The 24,008-nt window shown below is 38.4% G+C and overlaps 5 protein-coding genes and 1 long non-coding RNA gene across 16 annotated transcripts; 3 read left to right on the plus strand and 3 right to left on the minus strand.

Annotated features, from left to right (window-relative positions):
- The first annotated feature begins 342 nt into the window (after window positions 1–342).
- Window positions 343–6,068, plus strand: LOC147944107 (potassium channel AKT1). Its single transcript, XM_087450498.1, has 11 exons — window positions 343–840; window positions 2,695–3,051; window positions 3,130–3,187; window positions 3,283–3,600; window positions 3,684–3,929; window positions 4,019–4,117; window positions 4,210–4,242; window positions 4,368–4,553; window positions 4,658–4,852; window positions 4,964–5,039; window positions 5,127–6,068. Exons 1-11 carry the CDS (start codon window positions 659–661, stop codon window positions 5,969–5,971), a joined length of 2,595 nt encoding a protein of 864 aa, XP_087306624.1. The 5' UTR covers window positions 343–658; the 3' UTR covers window positions 5,972–6,068.
- On the minus strand, window positions 6,024–8,464 carry LOC147944108 (3-ketoacyl-CoA synthase 11). 2 transcript variants are annotated; one of them, XM_087450499.1, is made up of 2 exons: window positions 8,177–8,464; window positions 6,024–7,857 (listed from the first exon to the last, which is right to left on the minus strand). In XM_087450499.1, the coding sequence occupies exon 2, from the start codon at window positions 7,848–7,850 to the stop codon at window positions 6,321–6,323; it is 1,530 nt and encodes a 509-aa protein (XP_087306625.1). In that variant the 5' UTR covers window positions 7,851–7,857; window positions 8,177–8,464; the 3' UTR covers window positions 6,024–6,320. The 2 variants fall into 2 exon arrangements, with proteins under 2 accessions (XP_087306625.1, XP_087306626.1); XM_087450500.1 differs by having other exon boundaries at window positions 6,024–7,860; window positions 8,177–8,375.
- Window positions 8,329–9,396, plus strand: LOC104787081 (uncharacterized). Of its 2 annotated transcripts, none has more exons than XR_767790.3 (3): window positions 8,329–8,466; window positions 8,840–8,939; window positions 9,019–9,396. It is a non-coding gene; the product is annotated as an uncharacterized LOC104787081 (long non-coding RNA). The 2 variants fall into 2 exon arrangements; XR_015557253.1 differs by having other exon boundaries at window positions 8,336–8,466; window positions 8,805–8,939.
- Window positions 8,903–14,654, minus strand: LOC104787080 (uncharacterized). Of its 9 annotated transcripts, none has more exons than XR_015557249.1 (20): window positions 13,513–14,588; window positions 13,049–13,433; window positions 12,869–12,956; window positions 12,607–12,788; window positions 12,374–12,510; window positions 12,239–12,305; window positions 11,982–12,136; window positions 11,813–11,918; window positions 11,660–11,735; window positions 11,401–11,588; window positions 11,119–11,279; window positions 10,918–11,023; window positions 10,641–10,845; window positions 10,261–10,523; window positions 10,065–10,186; window positions 9,839–9,983; window positions 9,666–9,758; window positions 9,508–9,581; window positions 9,374–9,427; window positions 8,903–9,282 (listed from the first exon to the last, which is right to left on the minus strand). XR_015557249.1 is itself a non-coding variant. In XM_010512584.3 (20 exons), the coding sequence occupies exons 1-20, from the start codon at window positions 14,457–14,459 to the stop codon at window positions 9,048–9,050; spliced, it is 3,789 nt and encodes a 1,262-aa protein (XP_010510886.2). In that variant the 5' UTR covers window positions 14,460–14,654; the 3' UTR covers window positions 8,903–9,047. The 9 variants fall into 9 exon arrangements, 4 of the variants coding, with proteins under 4 accessions (XP_010510886.2, XP_010510885.2, XP_010510887.2 ...); XR_015557248.1 differs by having other exon boundaries at window positions 11,813–11,900; window positions 11,982–12,141; XR_015557247.1 differs by having other exon boundaries at window positions 11,982–12,141.
- Window positions 14,655–14,749: 95 nt separating this feature from the next.
- Window positions 14,750–16,984, minus strand: LOC104787079 (glucan endo-1,3-beta-glucosidase 11). Its single transcript, XM_010512582.3, has 3 exons — window positions 16,499–16,984; window positions 15,293–16,335; window positions 14,750–15,134 (listed from the first exon to the last, which is right to left on the minus strand). The coding sequence occupies exons 1-3, from the start codon at window positions 16,566–16,568 to the stop codon at window positions 15,078–15,080; spliced, it is 1,170 nt and encodes a 389-aa protein (XP_010510884.1). The 5' UTR covers window positions 16,569–16,984; the 3' UTR covers window positions 14,750–15,077.
- Window positions 16,985–19,094: 2,110 nt separating this feature from the next.
- On the plus strand, window positions 19,095–21,094 carry LOC147944109 (uncharacterized). The gene is made up of 3 exons (XM_087512467.1): window positions 19,095–20,297; window positions 20,588–20,627; window positions 20,851–21,094. Exons 1-3 carry the CDS (start codon window positions 19,154–19,156, stop codon window positions 21,092–21,094), a joined length of 1,428 nt encoding a protein of 475 aa, XP_087368593.1. The 5' UTR covers window positions 19,095–19,153.
- The last annotated feature ends 2,914 nt before the right edge of the window (window positions 21,095–24,008 follow it).

Raw genomic sequence — 24,008 nt, forward strand, 5'->3', positions numbered from 1 at the left:
TCTTAAATTTCTATTAAATATTAATCTATGTATAAACATTCTTAAATTTCTATAAGAATATTATATTATTAAATCTTAAGATCTTATACATGTTCTCCCAATAACTTACTTCTTAACAAAAGTTCTTAACTACTGATCTTACATTATTTTTATAATATTTATGCTCTAAGAACACCCTAAACTGATCTCCCTATAAATATGCCCTAACATCGTCATCAGCAAATGTATTTTTAAACAAACTCAAGTTATATTTTTTTCAGCTTAGTTTTTTTTTCAATAGTTAGAAGTCAAACAAACAATAAAAATAGTAAGTATAATGATTGAAAGAAATTGAGATCATGCATTCATGCTCTGATGTACATAATTTTAGTCAACTCTTCCTCTTACGTCTAATATCATTTCTTTTCCATTAGCACAACTATTAATGAGCTAGACGGATATTTTAATTTATCTCGGAAATGGAGAAGCCACCATTAATGCTACCGTAAGGGGGTAAGACGTGAAAGTGGGTCCAAAGTCAGAGATGACACACCCGCAATAAAGCCAAGAGCTAAGCTGAAGCTGCCTATTTTGCCTCTTTTGCTGAAACCAAAAGAAGAAAAACAAAAAAAAAGGGCCATCAAAGAGGAAGCCGGGAAAATAGAATTACATATCGGTGATGAGAAGAGGAGCTTTGCTATGCGGACAAGGCCAAGATGAGATTGAACAGTTGTCATCTCTTTCGAGAGAGAGTAGTCATTTTAGTCTTTCTACTGGAATTTTACCTTCACTTGGGGCTAGAAGTAACCGACGAGTTAAGCTGAGGAGATTCGTCGTATCTCCTTATGATCACAAATACAGGTTTAATTTTATTACCACCATCTCTTGTTTTATTTTCACTTAGTCTTCTCTGTTAGCTGAGAACATTTGCCTTCTCCAAGTTTCACTATTTTCTTACGATTTCAACTTGATTTCCTCATCTATATATCTTCTTATTGATTCATTTCTAGGAATCGGAAATACGAAAAAATTAAGTTTAGGATCATAATTAGCAAGTTCTTTTTTTTTTTTAAATTAAAGTTTAGGATCATAATTAGCAAGTTCTTCTTTTTTGTTTTTGTTTTTGTTTTTTTATATATATAATTAAAATCTTATTTTTAATGGTTGGTGATCAACATTTGTATTTTATCATGGGTACATAGTTATATACTTACACTAACCCCACTAAACTAACTAATCTTATTTCTTAGTATTAAATTAGGTAAAATAATCATTTCGTGGATTACAATTTTTAAATTTAAACAAATAACATCTTGTTTTGATCTTATAGTAGACTAATTTATTGTGGACACAAAAAAAGTAGACTAATTTATTTCAATATATCTTAACGTTCAATTTTTTTTTTTCAAGTTTTGTACCTTTTTGTAGAAATACACAGTATCTTTTCTTTGACATAAAAAAATTATAAGTTTTTCATGGTTGGTGAATTTGTTTTTTTGACGTAAAAAAATGAATTTGTACTTTAATGGTTGGTGATCTACTTTTGTATTTTGTCATGTATGTAGTATGTACACAACGATTAAACAACAGGTTTTATATTATTTTTTAAAGAATTTGTTATAAATATCCTTTTTGTAAATTTGGTTGGATTAATAGTTTTGTCCTCCAATTATTAAATATTTTATGTTGGTTTTAACTTTTAACAATTGTTATTTGATTTTAATCTCTTTATATCCCACTACTTTATTTGAAATAATTTCTCTGTCCAAATTTTTTCACCTTATTCAATAACTTTTTTTTTATTAATGAAATATGAAATAGTAAAATTACGTGCAAATATAAAATGATATTTTGGTCAAAAACACGAATAGTTGGTTTCTCTATTTTTTTTTTTTTTTGCAAACAGTTGGTTTCTCTTATTCACGTAGCCAGGTTGTTTAACTATATGTAGATTAAAAAAACCATCTATATATCTCATTAATCACATATTATTATTATTGTTATTATTATTAGTATTTATAACTTTGGAGTATTGTTGTTATTACTCATTCTGTCTCAGGAAGATTGATGTTTTGAGACTTTCACGCATATTAAGAAAATTTTTAGTTTTTCTTTGTAAATTAATTTATAATTATTTTTTTGGTAGAGAGAAAAAATATAAACCAATAACAATTCAAAAATTTAAATATTTTAAATGATTAGTTCTTGAAGTTTACAAAACATCAATCTTTGTGGGACAAAAATATATCTCAAAACATCAATCTTTGTGAGACAGAGGGAGTACATCACAACTAACTCTCCTCTTTTCTTCAACATTTGGAATATTCAAATCATATAGTTCGTAATATTCAAAAAAGTAGATCTATGAAGGCGAAGGCAAATGTAGAATATTCAAGGCCTCCATTATTACTCTGGTTGGCTAATTTAGCTTAAAAGCCGCCTTTGCTTTTGGCTTTTGCTTTTCGGGATAATTTATAAATGAGCAAGAGAATGTGGAACAATCAAGGCACTCATATCTTGATTTCAACGATTGATGCAAATCTGATCAAATTATAGTAGAAAAACATTTCTTGTGTATCCTCAATACGGCCATCAACTAAAATAGTAATATTCACAAATATGAACTTTATTGAGGTATATTTAAAGGTAATTTGTGGGATATGTTGTACTATATGTTAAAAAAATTTTATCTTGATAAATATATGTTTACTACAGGATATGGGAGGCTTTCTTAGTGGTTCTTGTGGTTTACACATGTTGGGTTTCGCCTTTCGAGTTTGGGTTCTTGAGAAAGCCAAGGCCACCACTCTCTATCACCGATAACATTGTGAATGCATTCTTTGCTATGGATATCATCATGACATTCTTTGTCGGTTACCTCGATAAGTCGACTTACCTAATTGTTGATGATCGTAAACTGATTGCATTTAAGTACTTGCGCTCTTGGTTCCTTCTTGACCTCGTATCAACCATCCCCTCAGAGGCTGCTATGAGAATTTCATCCCAGTCTTATGGGTTGTTTAACATGCTTCGTCTTTGGCGTCTTCGCAGAGTCGGTGCCTTGTTTGCCAGGTTCAAACCATTAAGTACTATTGCCTTCTTTAATTCCTTCATCATTTTCTCTAAATTTTGACATTTTATTTTTAATAGACTAGAGAAAGACCGCAGCTTTAACTACTTTTGGGTCCGATGCGCAAAGCTCGTTTGTGTAAGAACATCAAATTGTTTAATATACTTATAAAGTTAACTTACACTCTCAATGTTGTAATAGTGTAGATACTAACTTACTCGCATTTTTTGCAGGTTACCCTTTTTGCGGTTCATTGTGCTGCATGTTTCTACTACCTTATCGCAGCACGCAATCATGACCCAGCAAAGACATGGATTGGAGCTTCTAACAAAAACTTCCTAGAGGAAAGCCTATGGATGAGATATGTGACTTCCATGTATTGGTCCATCACTACTCTAACCACTGTTGGTTATGGTGATCTCCATCCAGTGAACACAAAAGAGATGATATTTGACATTTTCTATATGCTCTTCAACCTTGGATTAACCGCATACTTGATCGGTAACATGACCAATTTGGTTGTCCATGGAACAAGTCGGACTAGAAATTTTGTAAGTTAGCATCTTCATTACCTACCTTATTCAATCTATAGTTTCAATATGACCATCATAATTTTTTTTTGCTTTTTTTTCAGAGAGATACAATCCAAGCTGCTTCAAATTTTGCTCATAGAAATCATTTACCAGTTCGTCTACAAGATCAAATGCTTGCACATTTATGTTTGAAATATCGGACTGACTCTGAGGGGCTGCAACAACAAGAAACTCTTGATGCGCTACCAAAAGCCATTAGATCAAGTATATCACACTTTCTTTTCTACTCCCTCATGGATAAAGCCTACCTGTTTCGTGGAGTATCCAATGACCTGCTTTTTCAACTGGTATATATATACCAAAATGCATCTGAAACATCTTCCATTTTTTCGAGAAAAAAACAAATGAAGCTTCCATCGCTCTTTACAATTTGCAGGTCTCAGAAATGAAAGCTGAGTACTTCCCACCAAAAGAAGATGTGATCTTGCAGAACGAAGCGCCAACAGACTTCTATATCCTTGTGAATGGTACCGCGGTAAGAAAACATTACAAAGTTCTTTACAGTTTTGTTAAGTTGACTTAAATGAAATGAATGTGAGACTAACTTACGTATTCGTTATGTTGCAGGACTTGATAGATGTAGATAGTGGAACAGAAACTGTAAGTCACGTCACATGGTTGATGTTTCTCATTTTATATTTATTCCTTTTGTCTCTCCAAACCCGTGATCTTGGAGGTACGATGTAACTAAGCATTTAAAATGAGAAGTTTATGGAGAATTTCAGATTATAAAAGAGGTCAAAGCTGGAGACATTGTAGGGGAGATAGGGGTGTTGTGCTACAGACCACAGCTATTTACCGTGAGGACAAAACGGTTGTGCCAACTGTTGCGTATGAACCGTACAACTTTCTTGAACATCATTCAGGCTAATGTTGGAGATGGTACCATAATCATGAATAATTTACTTCAGGTGAGTCAACAGATCTTTTTGAGGTTAAAATAATGTGAAATAAGAAAAACATCTATGACCATACGTACTGACTTGTCTCACTCTCTTTCTTTGGGGGAGAGCAGCATTTGAAGGACATGAATGATCCGGTGATGACGAATGTTCTGCTGGAGACAGAAAACATGCTTGCTCGGGGTAAAATGGATCTTCCTCTCAATTTATGTTTTGCTGCAATAAGAGAAGACGATTTGCTGTTACATCAGCTACTAAAGAGAGGACTTGATCCTAATGAATCGGATAACAATGGCAGAACACCTCTGGTGAGTGCAGTTTCACAATATTTATTCTGTTATTTTAATTCTTCCCATCAAGCTCTTGGAGACTATTAACTTAGATATCTCTTTTTTTTTTTTTATTGTTTCTGGAAACAGCATATAGCAGCATCAAAAGGGAGTCTAAACTGTGTTCTTCTTCTGTTGGAATACAACGCAGACCCCAATTGTAGAGGTACTTGGTTGTTCTGTATTCACATACTTCCCTTTTGATTTAAAGGTAATTTCTTCTCAACTTTTGAGCTTCTTAATTGGTTTACAGATACCGAAGGGAGTGTACCATTGTGGGAAGCAATGGTGGAAGGGCATGAGAAAGTTGTAAAGGTACTGTTAGAAAATGGCAGTACCATAGACGCAGGGGATGTGGGTCATTTTGCTTGCACCGCCGCTGAACAAGGCAACTTGAAACTACTAAAAGAAATTGTTCTACATGGTGGAGACGTTACACGTCCCAGAGCCACAGGCACCTCTGCACTCCATACCGCTGTATGCGAAGAGAACATTGAGATGGTAAAGTATCTTCTGGATCAAGGTGCGGACGTTAACAAACAGGATATGCATGGTTGGACGGCGAGAGATCTTGCTGAGCAACAAGGGCATGAAGATATTAAAGCCCTATTTCGAGAAAAGTTACACCAGCGGAGGGTGCATATCGAGACAAGTTCTTCGGTTCCTATACTCAAAAATGGGATTCGATTCCTCGGCAGATTCACTAGTGAACCCAACATCCGTCCTGCATCAAGAGAAGTGTCTTTCAGGATCCGGGAAACAAGGGCAAGACGGAAAACTAATAACTTCGACAACTCCTTGTTTGGTATATTAGCTAATCAAAGTGTACCCAAGAACGGGCTAGCTACAGTAGATGAAGGCAGAACTGGAAACCACCCAGTGAGGGTGACGATTAGTTGCGCAGAAAAAGATGAGGTAGCCGGGAAGCTTGTACTGCTTTCTGGGAGTTTCAAGGAGTTGCTAGAATTGGGTTCCAACAAGTTTGGTATTGTTGCTGCCAAAGTTATGAGCAAAGACAACAATGCAGAGATTGATGATGTAGATGTTATAAGAGATGGAGATCATCTCATCTTCGCATCTGATTCTAAAAACACATAGGAGCTATCTGCCAAATTCTATCACATTTTGTTGTTAATGACAAGTTGATAACTTTTGTTTTAACAACTTTGTCAAAAAAATGAAAGAATGCTACAAATATACATGCAGACACAACAACCAAAAACACAAGTTGGACCGACCATTGACGGTCTGCTGCTGTCTACAACATGTTTTTCCACTAAAAAGAAAAATGTTCAGCCCCAAAAAAGAGAAAAAGAAGAAAAAAATGTTAACCAGTTTGGTATATCAGATAACCAATCAAGAACCAGGGAAATTAATTAGGAAGACACAATAATATCAAAAGCTGAAAACTCAAGAGAAAAATTCCCACTGTTGGTTGTGGTTTCTACTAGATAGTTGAGACCGTGGGGACATCAACTGGGAACTCATGGATTTCATCCATCCATGGGTTCTTCTCTGTTTTAGGGTTTACCGACCTGACCGCTCTCCAAACCGAGCTGTTGCACTTGAACCCTGAACCAAAAGCTATCTGCCAAATTCTATCACCTTTCTTGATCCGTCCTTTGGCCTCACTATATGCTAACTCATACCACAAAGAACTGCTGGATGTGTTACCAAAACGGTAGAGTGTCATTCTCGAGGGTTCCATGTGCCAATCTGTGAGTTTCAAGTTCTTCTCCAATTCATCAAGAACAGCTCTTCCTCCCGCATGGATGCAGAAATGCTCAAATGCTAGTTTGAAGTCTGGGATGTAAGGTTTGATCTTCATCTTGAAGAGCCTTCTTCCAACTAACGTTGCAAAGAATAGAAGCTGTTCAGATGTCGGCAAAACTAGTGGTCCTAACGTCGTGATGTTTGTCTTTAGAGCATCACCGGCAACAGCCATTAGTTCTTTGGAGAGGGTTACACCAACCTTACTAGTGGAATCCTCTTCTTGAGTGATGCAGCCAAAGCACTTATCATCAGCTCCCTTGTGGGTTCTAACAGTATCAACAAGCTCGTATTTCGATCTTCTTCTGTCCCATCGTTTGTTTGAGAGAAGAATCGCTGCACCACCCATTCTGAAAAGACAATTGGAGACAAGCTTTGAGCGGTCATTACCGAAATACCAGTTCAATGTAATATTCTCCATGCTAATCACCATGGCATAAGTGTTGGGAATGGTGTGAAGAAGATGTTTAGCAAGGTCGATAGAGATCAAACCAGCACTGCAGCCCATTCCTCCCAAGTTGTAACTGAGTATGTTCCCACGGAGCTTATAATGATTGACAACCATAGCAGATAACGAAGGTGTCGGGTTAAACAAACTGCAGTTAACAATCAAGATCCCAATATCCTTAGGATTCACATTGGTCTTGGCAAGAAGCTCATCGATGGCTCCAAACATCACAGTCTCCGCCTCTTTTCGAGCTTCTTTCATACACGGGTTTGGAGGAACATTGAGGACAGCCTCAGGTAAATAAGTAGATTCACCAAGTCCCGAACGTGTTAAAATCTTGCGCTGGAACTCAAGATTCTCCTCTGTGAAAGAACCAGTGAGTTTAGAACGGTCCATAAAGATCTTTTTAGTGCATTTACGGGAATCATCGGGCTTGAAGCAGGAGAAGTCAACCAAGTAGACAGGACGCGGCCGAGTCATGAAGTAGATGGTCATTAAAAACACAAGGAGCATGGAACAAACAATCACTGAGATAAGATTGTACTGAAGATGCTCCCAGAGGTTACGAAGATCGCTGAGAGAGAAACTCGAAATCTGCGCGGCGATTACAAGCACCAAAGGGGAAAGGAAAAGGTACATGCCATGTGTGATAAGGTAATGGTAACCAAGCTTCACATACTTAAGCTTCACTGATTTTTTGAAATCAGGAAGATTACGATCATGTGATCCCATCAACGGTTTCTTCTGCTCATCATCCATAGCTTCTCTGCTTGGAAAAGTCAAAAAAAAAAAAAAAAAACACAAATGATACAGAATCAATATATGTGACATTTCCTCAAATTTTCGACAAGATAAACGTTTACTATATGACAAAACCACTAGCGGAACCTAATACGTTAATTTCCAATTACCCAAATGGAAAGTTCATACTTTCACATCAATTACTAGATTGTTATCAAGATCGGAATATTAAAAATAAAAAATAAAAACTAGAAAGAGACCTATTCCATTCCAGAATGCATTTACAAGACCTAGATTCGATTCATTTTCATGTTCGGAAAAGAAACAGAACATAGGAGACTAACCTTGCAGAACTCTCGGCGATTACGGAGAAACCGAGAAGAAGAGAGATAGAAAAAGATGGTTAACTTTTTTTTTTTTTCTCGCTGCACAGTTGTCACGGTAGTAGTAAACAAACTAACAATAGACAACAAATAAATACAGTAAATAAAATATTTATATCTAATTTATCGGGAGAGGGATCTGAGATCGAGGCTTTGAGCTTTACACTTTGCAGCCTGTTAGGAATCGACTTGAAAGAAACATGAGACGTTTTGTCTTTAGTTGTGAGCAATATCACATCGGCTAGAGATAGGTACTTCGTTTTTCTTTCTTTTGGGAGATTAAAGGGAAAGTTCTTTTCCTTCTTGGTTCGTGGTTTTGTTTTTTAAAATAGAAGATGAGTATTATATTGCTTTAAAAAAAAATAGAAATTAGCTTCTTCTGTTCGATAAAACTTGAACTGTGATGTCAAAAAAAAAACTTGAACTGTAAATGGTCTTATAGTATATGTGGTGCTTCAATCTCAATTTTTACATCTGTTTTATAAATCTGGGTTAGTAATGGTATTTTCTTAAAAAGTAGTACATTTCTGATTTCTCATAGTTTTGGCTTTGATTTTGAAAATCCATGTAACTTTCTTTTTCATCCCAGGGCCTCTTCAGAAGGTACTTACATCTACTTTTCAGGTTATCCAGATAAAAGACGTGCCCACACCATTTTTTCTGTATCTTATAGAGATAATATAAATATGGAAACTCAAAAAGTAATGGTTCTATCTAACAAGAGGTACGATTTGTGTCCTCTGAAACATAAACAAATGTTAAACTTAACTGATTAGTTAAAGACTGACCATGTATGTTTATAGTATACACAGGTAGTAATTTGCACAAGTTGTCAGTGAAAAAATGGAGGTGAATCCATGCATAGATGCACCAGCTTCCTCTGATACAACTCGTAGCTTTCAGTAATTGCAATCACGTCTTCATTCTCTGAATCAATGCTCCAACTCTCTGCCAGAGTTTCTTGGCAGGCCATAATGAAGAGAGCTGCTATCTCTGGCCGCTCAGCCTTGCGAAATGCTGCTACAGCTTCCTCAAACGCTCCTACCGCTACATATAGTATCACACCCCTGAAAATTCCAAAATTTCTATTAAGATTACTATTTTCGTCATTTCTATGGAATACATTATATCTAATGGAACAATACATTATATATTTACCTCCAGAGGTTGTGTTCAATGTTCACGACGTGACCTGCCCACCTTTGCAACACCCTGAGTTTCAATTACCAAGAGTTATTTTGATTTGATTACCTGTTACGACCATGCATATAGATAAAGATTAGCCGACACACCTGGCATAGTCAGATCCATTTAAATGCGTCGCTGCCAATGTTGCAGAATCCGTCCAACAACCAGCATCTTGTAACTGCAATGACTACACGCATTAAGCTAATCTTGGATCTGAACTCCGCTAAGATTTTCTCCACAAAAGTTATAAAAGAAACATAACCTGCGAGCATGCTTCTTGGTATCTTCCAACTGAACAAAGAAGATGAGTTCCAGAAAGTGACCTGTCTGACCTTACCATGTTGGCTGCAACTACCTTCATATGAAAATAATGTCAAGGAAAAGCCTCGATTCTGTGATATTCACAACTAGAGATGAAATTTGGCATCTTACTACCTTCACCGCTAGCTCAACGAGGGATTTTGACACGGTGGAAGATAAAGCAACAGCACGCAGGGCATTTGGATAGAAATAAGAGCTATCTGGAGAAGTGGAGAGTAAGAGACTCACCGCGCCTTCCAAGTTCCCAACTGATACAAGTCTGCTCATCAAAATCACAAGTATGTTAACCTCAAATCTTAATTCAAGTATACTCATTGTCTGAAATGGGATGAGGACTAACTCGTGAACTCGTTTCTGAATGGCCTCTTCCCCTTCTAGTTTCTCATGCCACGGGATTCTCTCATTAGCGCATAACCATAACTCTTTTTGTTCAAACGCCATTAGTCTGAGCTGACTTTCACTCTGTTCACCAACCAAAAATTCACAAGGGTAGAGCACAAGGTAATCATTTCTAGTTATTCCACAGTATGACTAACCAAGGAACAGTTCTTCTCAAATCCTGAAGCTGATGGTCCCTTTGATGTAGTTTTGCTCAGCATAGATGTCTCATCAGAATGCTTCTCCGGAGACTTGCTTGCTGTTTTGTTGACTACGTGGTTCATGGCAGAAGGCAGTTGCAGCCAAAAAAGTGCCTCAGAAGTTTCTCCAAAAATTGCAGCAGCGAAAGCAAATCTTGCAGCACAACCCTTATTAACTAGACTAGAATATAATTTTGCTTTCTCATCATCGAGTAGGCAGCCTTTAAGCCCATCAGCATTTTGAATATTTGTACAAAGAAAAAGAAGAGAAAACATCATTAATCATGAAAGGACATACAAAAATGTTTTATGGAAAAGATATAACGATGAAACGCTACCTTCTGAACGATATGGTTCTAATACTTTAAGAAACATTTCCAGCACCGCAGGGTCACCGATTGGTGGGAAATCAATCATGAAAGTGCGAAGATCTTTAGAAGATGTAGTTCTTCCGGGAATAGAATGTGGTCGCTTGTTGATACATGTACTAGAAGTGTTGAACCAAGATGGCTTTACGCCCAACTGCAAGATCATCCGCAGTGCCTACAAATAGACTGTAAGCTATAGTACTTCTGAGTTCTGATCAGCGCAAAACCAAACATAAATAAACCTTACCAGGGCATGTGGTGTGGGGAGTAACATAGGAGTGCATAAAGGCACAGGACGAACTCTGACATTAGAAGGTTTTATATCGGATATTTGCGTCGTCATTTTTTCATCTCTGTATGCATTCAATTAAGGACATCAAGAACATTCTTCTCTGACTTCACAGGCTATTGTAAAGGTTACACTCTAAGAAGCATATACATCACTTACACATGAACCTCAACCAAGCGAAAGCTACCATCAGTTCCAGCAACGCACAACACAAGGGAGTCAAATTTGCTAGTTCGCAGGGGCAGCCAATCAAGTTCAAGTATAAGGGTGCCAGGAATTTGAGGCCGCATAAGAGAAATAGACAAAGGATCTGGCGAATCCTACAATGAACATACAAAGGCCATGGCTTACTTTGGATATGAGAAAAAGTGTTAACTAGACCACTATTATGACATATGAATATAAGACCTCTTATAACAACGTCTAGAAGTTACAAGAGACCTTACGAGGTCGTAGATGGAGAATGTGTTGTCATAGAATAGCACTGTAATTCGTCCTCTGCTAATATCGCCAGCAAAGACAGGTGAAAATTTGATCTTCTTTATTCCTTCTCTGCATGTGTTAAATGAAGAGGAGTTACCGGATACTACATCCCACCACCGTATGTTCCCTAACTTGTCACCTGTGACCTGTTAAGTGATTTTGCTAAGATATTGCTTAAAAACAGCGAGAGATAAAATCAGAATGGCAGAATACATACAACATGAGGTATGCGATATGCCATAGCAGTTATTAACCCATCAGAAGAAACGAAAGAAGATGCTGGCCATTTTGGTCTTACAAAAGAAACGAAATCAACAAGTTAGAGAGTATGAAAGAAAAAACTGTTAAGTTGTTTTCCTTGGAAAGGAACCTGAAATCTCGAATTCTGCGCCCGTAAACTTCAAATACGCCAAGTGCACCATTTACTAGTGCAAATGCAAAACTTTCAGAAGCATCATCTTGAAGTCCATCAGCACCTACAGATTCTGTAAGAATTCAAGTCATGGGAAATGAAGAAGTTGTTATAGAAAGTCGCTTACTAGTTTCTGATGCTTTTGGAGTTCCAGTGTCATCTGGTGTGGCATTTGTTTCCTGGTTATAAGATATCGAAGGCTTCTTTGAAAGACTCTTTTGATCTAATCTTGCAATAGTTGGGAGAGTCCATTCTAGAACCGTGAAAGGGAGAGCTAGTGATCTAAGCTACAGGAAATACAAGTCATAGCAATGTGTAAGTACAAACCCATATCTCATCATAATTTTCTTGAGTACTTCTATCACTTGTAACAACCCAACTAACCATCACAGGGCTTTTAGTCATTGCCCAGACTTCTACTGGAGCATCACGGAACAAAACAAGAAGATACCTGAAAGCAAGCTGTTCAAGACTTTTTTAATCCTTTTGTAAAGCCTCTGAAAAAGTAAAGAGACCAACCTCCCAGAAGATGAAGCCCTAAGAGCTCTTATAGGAGCTCGCTCTGGTCTTTGCAAAACTCGAAAGCCTCTACTGACGCCACTTCTAAGACATGTGACGACGAGCTTATTAATATACCCACCTTTCCGTTTACTCACCTGACACCGCAAAGCAACATTATCGTGTTCATGTAGTGGAAAAATCGAACAAATACTATTTAAGGATCTGATGGAATAATTTTCCTTTTTTTTTACCTGACTACAAGAAAATGACACGATTCTCGAATTTCCTAGCCAATTTAAACCCCTTATACTACTAGTGTGTGCAGAGAAACTTGTTGCCACTGCGTTTGCAGACACATCAACCACATCAATTGTGCCAGCTTCAGTTCCCAAAGCTACAAGAGGAACTACTACAGCAGGAAAATTCCCTCCACCTTCATACAAAGATATATTCTTCTCCATCAACTTGAGATTTTCATTTTTATTTAACATTTAAAAGAACGATGCAACTCACGAGCCAAAGTTGCTGTCATGGAAGGGGTTGGTACCGCAAGCACAGTCACTGTAGACGAGAGAAGCTGAAGTTGTCCAACTAATTTCATCTGTTTTAATGAATTTTTTGTAAACACAAAAAAAAACAAATCAAGAAGGGAAAAGATAAAGCAAACAAGTTTCCAAGTCCGTCATCATAAACCTCGAAAGATATATTTGGGAGGAGATCTTGACTGTCATAGGTTGGACTGTCTAGAAGCGCCTTGTCATTAGTCTGAGGGTTAAAATTCTCATCCCCATCACCATCCCCTTCTCCATTGAAAGTCATGATCCAACTCCATATTTTACCGTCATCAGATATAGATATGAAATGTGTTTCGAAACGAAGAAAAGCATCGTTGTTGAAATCAAAAGAAATCTCAGGCTCCGAACTATCCAGAAGACCATCTGAATGGATAGTCCTCATGTTCTGGAAGGTTGAGTCCAATTGGGAGATAAGAAGAGTTAAAAGAGAGGGTGATGGTACATAATTACCAATCGTTGGTATCAACTCCTCAATTCCACATAAGACATGAATCTGTTCACCTCTACAAAAAAAACAGAATACTCAAATTGAGAGAAGATCACAGAGAGAAACAAAGATGAGAAGAAAACTTCCTGGCTCACTCTTTCCTTCGCCAAATGCTGAGCCTGCCATCGAGGTGAAGGCAGTATAGAGCCTCGTGGTTTGGGTCTGACAAAACGTTTACAAACTTGGCGTAGCCACGAGGTAATGCAACTACGTACAAGGCTGCTTCATATTTCAAATCAAACACGACAAGCTCTCTGGGAAAGATGGCGAAAAGAATGTGTTTCCAATGCGGTGAGAAAGAAAAATTTGCGGAATAGAGAGGAAAAACGGCTGATGCAGGAGAGGTTGAGTGACTGCTATTAGCAACGGCTTCCCGTTCTAGCTTTTCTAGATCACTGCAATCCGTTTGGATATGAAACTCCTTCGAAGGGACGTCATTCTCAGTTATCCCAAGAATTTTCACGGAAAGTAGAAACCCTTTAAGGCCAAGGACACAAAAATGGCGGGAATCAAATGGATCACAATGAATGCAGGATAAAAACTCAGGCAACGCGTCGTACTTCCAGAATAATTGTCCAGAATCCGTGTAGAGCGAGAGAGATGAAGGACCAGAAATAGCAGCAAGGACATAGGATTCTGGCCGAGCCAATACCCAACAGAGGTCCTGTATGCCACCGCATCCAAGGACCTTCCCTCTAGCATTCTCACAAGTTTGTTCAATCCATAGGCGGATAGAACGCAGGCGGAAGTCAACGAGAGCAATGCGGCCGAGGTGATCACCTACAGCTATGAGGAGATCAGAGTCGAAGAGATTACGCTGGACAGGAATAGGAGCCCAACGAACAGAAGTAATCGTGGAATATGCACAAGAGATAGGGGAAGGGAGAGAGACGGTCGAAATGAGCTGGAGGGGTCGTGACTCAATGAGAGAGACAGAAGAACCAGAGGCCAATGCGAGGAGGCCCGAGGCGCTGAGGTCAGCGGCATATAGGTTGCTCCGGGTCGGTGGTCCGGGAAGAATACTGTCGGAGGAGGACCACATTTTTTTAATTTTGTCGCTCTGAGCATTGTGGAATTTGTATGTTTTGTGTTTGGAGGGAGAGAGAATTAGAGGCTAACGAGGATGCGCTTCTCTTTAGGCTGAAGACTCTCCATAACTGAAACCACAAACCATTAGGATCTTTTTTTTCTCTACATTACTAGCTACACTTTCAGTCGCTTCCTATTTTTATCCTCTACTTCTACCTCCACAAAACCAGTCTTATATAATACACAAAACTGTAGCAGAACCCAAGGGCCTGCCAGATCATGAAAGATTTGACTATGATCTCATAATCTGAAACCGACGTAGATCATGTAGACTAATCAGAAACACAATACATATTCTTAATCCCCCATATCCGTTGATGTCCTCAGTATATACTCCAACAAATCTAACGAGAGACCCAAATTGATGTATAAATTTGTTTACATAAGATGTATATATATATGAGATTGCCCAATGATAATTTTCTCAACATCCATGGGTTATACCATGTATGATAATTCCAACCAATTTGCGCTCCTACCATTTCGTTAGCCTCTCAAACCTAGTAATAATTGCTACGAATGTATTACAACTCCGAGGATCCTAGCACCAAATCTCACACCATTTCTCCACTTATATCATGAGGAAAATCCAGACAGAGATGACCAATGCCACATAGTAACGGGCTGCCTGCAACAAAACACAAAAGATCCGATCACTATGCATTTGCTTGAATCTGAATATACAGTCTGGATTGAGTTTCAAAGAGTTTAATATAATACATAATGGCTATGGTCATTGCAAAACTTACAAATATACTACGGCGTCTTTAATCACAGAATTCATACCTTGGATGACGAGATGAGTGACTTGGTAGCATCAGACTTGAGACTGTTGAATCCAATGTCGTATGATATGGTTCCATCAGGTTTAAAAAGTCCAAAATGTGTTTCAGAACTCTTTCCAGGTTTTGAGTTTTCATTGAACAATGCAAAGATATAGGCTTTGAGCACCATTTTTGGTCTAAGAGGTGTCCCTTTCTTCTTTGCAAGCCTCTTCCTGAGGTTATAGTTATAGGTTCTTGCGTTATCCGGTGTAGCTGCAGGTTCATCTGAATCGCCTTTAGAAGCCCACCCAGTTTCAGTGATCATTACCTCCATCTTGTTGAAGCCAGCATCTTGCAGGGCCATGTAGGCGGCATCGATCTGAGCATCAAGCATGTTGTCATAATGCAGATTGGTTTTGGGGTCATATATGCCTTCCGTTGGCTTGAAGAGAGCATAGTTGATGTCAATCTCTTTGGGATTATAAGTGTAGGCCAAAAAAGGGTAAGCATTCAAACAAAAAGGAGAGCCAATCTGATGAAAGAAGTCCAAAAGTGGCTTCATGAACTGAACAACGTTCTCTTTAAACACACAAGACGATGGAGGGTATGAATCAGCAAACACAGCCTGTGAGTGAGCTGTGGTGATCTGCACCGTTTCCTCCAGATTCATTTTTTTCAACGCATTGTAAACATTTTTAGCTGCACCAAGTAAGGCTCCAGACAGTTCTGAATCACCGCCTCCAAGAACTTCATTACCAATAGCGATACCACGGATCCGAGTCTTTGGTAGGAAAGACTGAACATTATCTTTGACCCAAGTGAAAGCATGATCAGCATTTGAACTCATCTCTTTTAGAAACCCATTGGGGAGTCCAACCACAAGATCTAAACCAGTCCCACTGAAAGCTTCAAGGACTGTGTGATCTGCATCGTATATACGCACATTCCGAATTTTAGCTTGCTTTAGAAGTAAGACTACTTTATCTGGAGACGGGATGTTATCCGCAATCCTTCCATAATTTATACCATAGGTTCCAACAAACGCTCCTCCTTCCACTTGAAACTCTGATAACACAAACTAACCCTTTTAGGTTTACATCAAAGCAAATCCAAGATCCAACTATGTTTGATCAATCGACGAAATTAGCGTAAGTAAGAACTAAATCTAGACTAAACCTAGAATTTTATTTTTAGATATACAGTAATAGAGGAAGGAAAGGTACAGTACCTATCGAAATCAGAGTGAAGGAGAAGAAGAAGAAGAGGAAGTTGAGAAGAAGCGACTTCGAACTTCTCATCTGAGAAAAGTTATCAGAAAACTGGAGAAAACAATGTGGAAGAAGATGGAGAGGAGGTCATCGAGAGGAAACGGGAATCTGATTCGACAAGGACATCATCAAACCCATAAAAAGGTTCAGATTCTTCCGATCGAAACACTTTTTTTTAATTGGTTTCCAGTAACAAAACCAAAGGAGAAAGTCTACAAGAGATTGATCGCTAACGAAGATGATGATTCTGCTTCACTTGAATGATTGCAAAATTGATTTTTCTTTTTTTCTGGGTTTTGGGCTTTTCCACACTGTCTCGAATATATGTATGAATAAGTTGCTATTCTTTATAAAGAAGCTATTGACAAAAAAAAAAAAAAAAAAAATTGCAATTCTTACCTTTTTTTTCTTTTTTCAATTTAGCTAAATTCAATTTATTTAAATTCAAAAAAAGTTTTCATTAAGATGGGAAATTAAAAATTTCGTAGTTATTAAGTAGTGACGTGGTTGAACGTACCACTACCAACATTACAGCTAAATCAGACGTGGTTGGACCTCATTGTATCGCTTTTTCTAAAGTGCTTCTTTAGTTTCGCAAAAGGGAAAATTCTCAAAAAAAAATCATGAACTTGTCCGAAAAAAATAAACATTTTTTTTAAAAAATATCTTAAAATAACATTAAACTAAATTTTATGGACAATACTATATATTTTATAAATTTTCAAAAATAGCACTATTTAATATATTAAAATATTTAAAATTAATTTTTAAAATTTTTTTAGGTTTGGGTTCTCAATTTCATATTTAGGGTATAGTTTTGAAGGATACGGTTTAATATTTTGAATTTAAGATTTAATTTTAAAATATTAATTGGTGCTATTTTTGAAATTTAAGAGATATTATGCTAAGTTTGAAAAAAAAAATTATTTTGATGCTATTTTTAAAAATCTTTTTTTTTGTTATTAGACAAACACATACAAACTATTTTTCAGCTGACAAAAATATTATGATTTTTTATTTTCTAATTTTTCATGTCTCTGTTACTACTATTAACAGAGATCGTGAAAGCATTATTATTTTTGATAAAAATATCTAGAAACAAACTTAAATTATTAAATTTTTTTTAAAAAAAAGACATGAATTATTTTTTTGCTAGAAAAATACGAAAAATTCTTTCCATTAACAATGTTTGATAATTATAACTTATAACTTCCTTTGTTCCCTTAAACATCATACAAGTTCACATTACCATTTAGGACAACTAAAATCAAGAACAAAAATATAAAATTAGATTAGTTGATTTCTAAATTTCTCAATTAGTTTTATAAAATATGCTTGTTTACTAGGGATACCACATTTTTTGGTACTTTTATGTTTGATATACTTTTTAACTTGAGATCCAAACATTTAAATTAAGATTTAAAAATAAATTTTTATCATATTTTATCAAAAAAAATTATTGAGTCAAGTAAAATGGAAAAGGTTTTGCATAGTAATAGATTGTTTTTAAACTCGAACTATTTTAAATTTTCAGATAAGTTTTTTCACGAGTTCGAGATAGGCCTCAATTTTTTTTTTTTTTTACTTTGTAGTCTTCTTTTAATTAGTATACTACTAGTTACAAATCACAATATGTTATGATCTCTTCCGCACCTATTCCAAGTGCTAGATGAAGTCCAACTATTACGGTTTCGTACTCTTGTTCATTGTTTGATGGTAGTGAAAAAAAGTGAAACGATTGTTCCAGGATCTCCGAGAAAGTGGAAGCATTGTTGCAGTGGCCAACACCCTAGAGTTTCACTAAGCTAAGACGATTCCTTAAGCTGATAGGTTATTACCGGCAGTTTTTAATGAACTATGGTGAGCTCACTAGGACATTGATAAAACTACTTAAGAAGAGTAGGTCAGATAACCAAAAGCTACTGCCTCCAACCATGCTCTCAAGAAAGAAATTACTAGCCTACTAGTATTAGTTCTGTCAGATTTCAGTCAAAAGTTCACCATTGAGTCAGTTGCATAGGGTATAAGCGTAGAAATACTCTTATCTCAAAACAGAAGACCAATTGCATTCTTAAGTAAATCTTTTTCTTCCAAGGATCGCATCAAGTCAGTGTATAAAGAAAGTTTTTGGCAATAGTAAAGAGAGTTTGCAAATTGAAACATTACTTGACATATCACGAGTTTGTTATAAAGTGTGACCAGTGGAGTCTTAGGCATCTTTTGGATCAACAGGTAGCCTTTACTCTTTAGTAGAGATGGACAGAAAAAATAATTGGGCTGAATTATAATAATGAGTACAAACGAGGGGTTGGAAACAGAGTAGTTGATGCTCTTTCTAAGGAGACCCCATTTGGAGAAAATTTAACAATTGACAATCAAGATAACTACTACTAAGATTTAGATAACTCTATATATTTCTCTGAGTCCTTATCATATTAGGATTTAGCTCTATCTCTATCTCTAGTTCTATCTCTATCTTTACACATCTCTACTTGTATAAATACCATTCTACATCTACATAAATAAACAAGCTTTCTACAAACTATTTCATGGTATCAGAGCCCTCTAAATTCTAAATTTTTTTTTTCTCAAAAGCTTCCTCTGCATCTACAACTATGGCTACTAATCCTGATGGCACTCCTGTTACTTCCGGCGACGGTTCTTCTCCTCTAGCCCTTCCTGTTTCTACCTCTGCTTCAACGGAGACTTCTCCCTACTACCTTCATCCATCCGACAACCCTGGAGCTTTAATCACCTCTGTTCTCCTTCGAGGAGATAACTACTCAGAATGGGCAACCGAACTCTCCAACTCGTTGCAGGCTAAACAGAAACTTGGATTCATCAATGGATCTTTTGTTAAACCTGCTGCGGATCCAGACCTTTCTCGTTGGTTAGCAACCAACTCAATGATCGTTGGGTGGATTCGTACATCCATCGACCCAAAGATACGTTCTACGGTGACTTTTGTTCCTGAAGCACACAAACTTTGGGATAATCTACAACGTCGCTTCTCTGTCAAAAGTGGTGTCCGCATCCATCAACTCCGTGATGAAATCAACAACTGCTGCCAAAAAGGACAAACTGTTCAAGAATTCTTTGGTCGTCTTTCCAAACTGTGGGAAGATCTTGACACTTTGAAGACAACCCGCTCCTGCTCGTGTGATGCTTCTTCGGAGATTGAGAAAGAACGTGAAGACATCAGAGTTCACAAATTTCTCTTTGGTCTTGATGAGTCTCGTTTCCGCAACGTACGTTCTAAAATCATTGATGAAGACCCTCTACCTGATCTCAACACTGTTTACTCACGCGTTACTCGTGAAGAACAACATCTCAACTCTGCTCGCAACTCTGAGGTCAAAACAGATGCTGTCGGTTTCTCTGTCCAACACGATACCTCCAAGCTTGAAGAGTCTCGTGGTTCTATTGTCGCTGCTGTTCGCACTCGTGATCCTAATCGCTTCTGCACTCACTGCTCCCGTAAAGGCCATGATAATTCTGAGTGTTTTCTCCTTCATGGTTATCCTGAATGGTGGCAAGAACAACAACGTCAAAACTCTGCATCTGGTTCTGGACAACGTGGACGTGGTGGCGGTCGTTTCTCTAACTCAGGACGTGGTCGTGGCAGATCATATCCTCCTCGTGCTATCTCTAACAACGCCACAACTCCAACGAATGTAGGCTGGAACACCGATCAGATATCTCAACTACTGCAACTACTTCAAACTCCTCGTACTACGATCTCTTCTGAAAAGTTGTCCGGTAAAGCAAAATTCTCTGATATTATTATTGATACAGGGGCCTCTCATCACATGACGGGAAATCTATCTCTCCTTAGTGACGTCTTCGACATTCTACCTTCTGCGGTTACTTTTCCAGATGGGAAATCCTCTCGAGCCATAAAACGTGGCAAACTAGTCTTAAGTCGAGATTACTATCTCCTTGACGTCCTCTATGTTCCTGATTTCAATTGCACATTGATCTTTGTTTCACGTTTGCTCAAACAAACTGGTTGTATCGCCATATTTACTGATACTTTGTGTGTCTTGCAGGACCATTTTACGAAGACCCTGATTGGAACGGGGGAGGAACGTGACGGGGTTTATTATTTTACGGGTGTTACAGCTGCGCGTGTTCATCGGACTGCTGCTCATCAAATCTCTCCTTCAGAACTTTGGCATCGCCGCCTAGGACACCCTTCTTCTCGTGTTTTATCTTCTCTACCGGTTTTTGATGCTTTGTCTTTATCTTCGCATAATCACACTTGTGAAATTTGTTTTCATGCCAAACAAACCCGTGAAGTTTTTAATAATAGTACAACGAAATCTTCTCATTCTTTTCAACTTATACACTGTGATGTTTGGGGACCATACCGGACTCCTTCTTCTTGTGGGGCACATTACTTTCTTACTGTGGTAGACGACTATTCCCGCGCTGTGTGGACTTACTTGATGTTAGAGAAGTCAGAGGTGGCAAATCTTCTTCAGAACTTTGTTGCTTATGGTGAACGTCAGTTTGGCAATCGTGTCAAGACAGTCCGGACCGATAACGGCACATAATTCATGGTCCTCTCTTCTTATTTTCGTCAACAAGGAATCGTGCATCAAACTTCCTGTGTGGATACACCACAACAAAACGGTCGCGTCGAAAGGAAACATAGACACATTCTTAATGTTGCTCGAGCATGTCTATTTCAAGCTCGTCTCCCTCTCACTTTTTGGGGTGAAAGTATTCTAACTACAGCACATCTAATCAACTACACTCCAACTCAAGTTCTACAAGGCAAATCCCCTTATGAAGTTCTATTCAATGCTAAACCAGACTATACTCAGCTACGTGTCTTCGGTTGTCTTTGTTTTGCTCATCGTCGCTCTCATGATAAAGATAAATTCGGGGACCGGAGCCGTCGTTGCATCTTCGTTGGTTATCCCTATGGCAAGAAAGCTTGGCATCTCTACGACATTGAAGGCAATGAGTTCTTTTCTAGTCGCGACGTTATCTTCTCCGAGGATGTTTTTCCTGGTGTTGACAACACTGACTACGTTACACCGCCTATGAACGCCTGTGATCCTACGGTTGATGATTGGTTGTTTCCAAGTCAGTCCTCAACTCTTATCTCTCCACCGGCTCTTCCTCCGGTCTCCTCGCAGGATTCCACACCACTACCTTCTCCACCGGATATTCCAACTCCTAGTTCTCCTCCACCGTCTTCACCTTCTAGTTCCACTACCACTCCTGCCGATGCTGATCCTCGGACTGCAACACCTTCTTCTCCAGGTCTCCCTGAATTGCTTGGTAAAGGTCATCGACAGAAACTACCATCGGTTCTGTTAAGAGATTATGTGACACACTCTGTGCGCCTAAATAATAAACCCGGTCCACTCCTCTCTTCGTCTGATCTTGGTCTCTCGTTAACGCCCTCAGGTACCACACTTTATCCCATTGCTGATTTTCACACTGACTCTCGTTTCTCTCCATCGCATCGTCTGTTTATGGCAGCCATCTTACTTACGGATGAGCCGAAGTTTTACAAAGATGCGGCACAACTGAAAGTTTGGTGCGATGCAATGTCAAATGAGTTCACCGCTCTCGACTTGAATAATACATGGGACATTACTACTCTTCCGACTGGTAAGAAATCTCTTGGTAGCAAATGGATATACAAGACGAAGTACCGTTCTGATGGTTCTTTAGAACGTCATAAAGCGCGCTTGGTTGTCCTTGGCAACAATCAGCAAGAGGGTGTCGACTACAAAGAAACATTTGCTCCTGTTATCATGCTCAAGACGGTCCGGTTTCTCCTTCGTTTAGCTGCTGCCAAGAATTGGGAAGTCCATCAAATGGACGTCCACAATGCGTTTCTTCATGGCGATCTCACTGAAGAAGTCTATATGAAACTCCCACAAGGCTATCCTTGTTCTGATCCATCTAAGGTGTGTCGTCTCAAGAAATCTCTATACGGTCTCCGTCAAGCTCCCCGCTGCTGGTTCTATAAACTTGCCAACGCTCTCCGCGACTTTGGTTTCTCTCAGAAGTATGCAGATTACTCTCTGTTTTCTAAGGTTCGAGGCTCTGTTTGCATTCATATCTTGGTGTACGTCGATGATTTCGTCATTGCGTGCAATGATACTACGGCTCTTCAGGACTTCAAAGACTATCTCCACAAATGTTTTCATATGAAAGATCTCGGCAACCTCAAATATTTTCTTGGTATTGAGGTGGCACGCAGTGAGGCTGGTTTCTTTCTGTCTCAGCGTAAGTATGCGCTGGATATTATCGCCGAGACGGGTCTTCTTGGCTGTAAGCCTGCTCCGACGCCTGTTGAGCTCAACCATGGTCTTGCTGTTGCTAAAGGTCCTTCCGCAGATGTTCCTCGGTATCGTCGTCTCGTTGGACGTCTTATTTACCTTGCAAACACTCGACCTGAACTCTGTTACATTATTCAGCTGTTGGCTTCTTTTATGCACAAACCACTACAGAAACATTAGGAGGCTGCTCTTCATGTTGTTCGCTACCTCAAAGGTTGTCCGGGTCAGGGCATCTTGCTATGTTCAAGTCCAAACCTTCGTATCTCTGCATTTTGTGACTCTGACTACTCTGCTTGTCCTCTCACCCGACGCTCTCTCAGTGCGTACATAGTCTTTATTGGTGACTCTCCGATACACTGGAAAACCAAGAAGCAAAAGACAGTCTCTCGTTCGTCCGCCAAGGCTGAATATCGCGCTATGTCTGACACTCTTTGTGAGCTCAAATGGTTTAAGGAACTCGCCGAGTCACTCTGTTTTTCCTATCCCGGTCCAATGCGTTTATTTTGCGATAGCAGTCGGCCATTTACATTGCCACCAATCCCGTATTTCATGAGCGGACCAAACACATCGAGTCTGATTGCCATCAGGTTCGTGATGCTGCTCAAGACAAGCTTATTGCCTTGGAACATGTCTCTTCTAGGACTCAACTTGCTGACATACTGACTAAGCCACTTCCGGGACCACTGTTTGATGATTTGCTTTCCAAGCTGGGTATTCGGAATCTCACACTGCCAGCTTGCGGGAGGGTATCAAGATAACTACTACTAAGATTTAGATAACTCTATATATTTCTCTAAGTCCTTATCATATTAGGATTTAGCTCTATCTCTATCTCTAGTTCTATCTCTATCTCTACACATCTCTACTTGTATAAATACCATTCTACATCTACATAAATAAACAAGTTTTCTACAAACTATTTCATTGACATTGATTACACCTCTCAATCTAGATAAGGAAGAGTTGCTTAGGCAAATTAGAGTTGATGGGGAGTCGGGACCAGTTCTAGCAGGATTGGAAGGAAAAGAAGCATCATTCATTTAATAGATATATATATATATAGCCTTTAGCAAAGTATGCTTTACAAAAATGGGTTTCTTGTGAACCCATGGATCTCTCTTCATTCCCAAACCTTCTCGATCAATTGCATACCAATGATGTGGGA

This window comes from Camelina sativa, chromosome 5, assembly GCF_030686135.1.
Source record: "Camelina sativa cultivar CO46 ecotype springtype chromosome 5, ASM3068613v1".
Lineage (NCBI taxonomy): Eukaryota > Viridiplantae > Streptophyta > Magnoliopsida > Brassicales > Brassicaceae > Camelina > Camelina sativa.

Excerpts from the sequence above, each read along its gene's own strand:
- LOC147944107 (XM_087450498.1), top strand. The coding sequence starts at position 659 with ATGAGAAGAGGAGCTTTGCTATGCGGACAAGGCCAAGATGAGATTGAA. Across the intron at positions 3,601-3,683 it reads CAAGTCGGACTAGAAATTTT|AGAGATACAATCCAAGCTGC; the intron begins GTAAGTTAGCAT and ends CTTTTTTTTCAG. Across the intron at positions 4,118-4,209 it reads TCCTTGTGAATGGTACCGCG|GACTTGATAGATGTAGATAG; the intron begins GTAAGAAAACAT and ends GTTATGTTGCAG.
- LOC147944108 (XM_087450499.1), bottom strand. The coding sequence starts at position 7,850 with ATGGATGATGAGCAGAAGAAACCGTTGATGGGATCACATGATCGTAAT.
- LOC104787080 (XM_010512583.3), bottom strand. The coding sequence starts at position 14,459 with ATGTGGTCCTCCTCCGACAGTATTCTTCCCGGACCACCGACCCGGAGC. Across the intron at positions 10,846-10,917 it reads TCCCCACACCACATGCCCTG|GCACTGCGGATGATCTTGCA; the intron begins GTAAGGTTTATT and ends GTCTATTTGTAG. Across the intron at positions 9,582-9,665 it reads ACCAAGAAGCATGCTCGCAG|TTACAAGATGCTGGTTGTTG; the intron begins GTTATGTTTCTT and ends TAGTCATTGCAG.
- LOC104787079 (XM_010512582.3), bottom strand. The coding sequence starts at position 16,568 with ATGAGAAGTTCGAAGTCGCTTCTTCTCAACTTCCTCTTCTTCTTCTTC. Across the intron at positions 16,336-16,498 it reads CTTCACTCTGATTTCGATAG|AGTTTCAAGTGGAAGGAGGA; the intron begins GTACTGTACCTT and ends TTGTGTTATCAG. Across the intron at positions 15,135-15,292 it reads CACTCATCTCGTCATCCAAG|GCAGCCCGTTACTATGTGGC; the intron begins GTATGAATTCTG and ends GTTTTGTTGCAG.
- LOC147944109 (XM_087512467.1), top strand. The coding sequence starts at position 19,154 with ATGGCTACTAATCCTGATGGCACTCCTGTTACTTCCGGCGACGGTTCT. Across the intron at positions 20,298-20,587 it reads CTCTTCTGAAAAGTTGTCCG|GACCATTTTACGAAGACCCT; the intron begins GTAAAGCAAAAT and ends TGTGTCTTGCAG. Across the intron at positions 20,628-20,850 it reads GATTGGAACGGGGGAGGAAC|TACAACGAAATCTTCTCATT; the intron begins GTGACGGGGTTT and ends TTTTAATAATAG.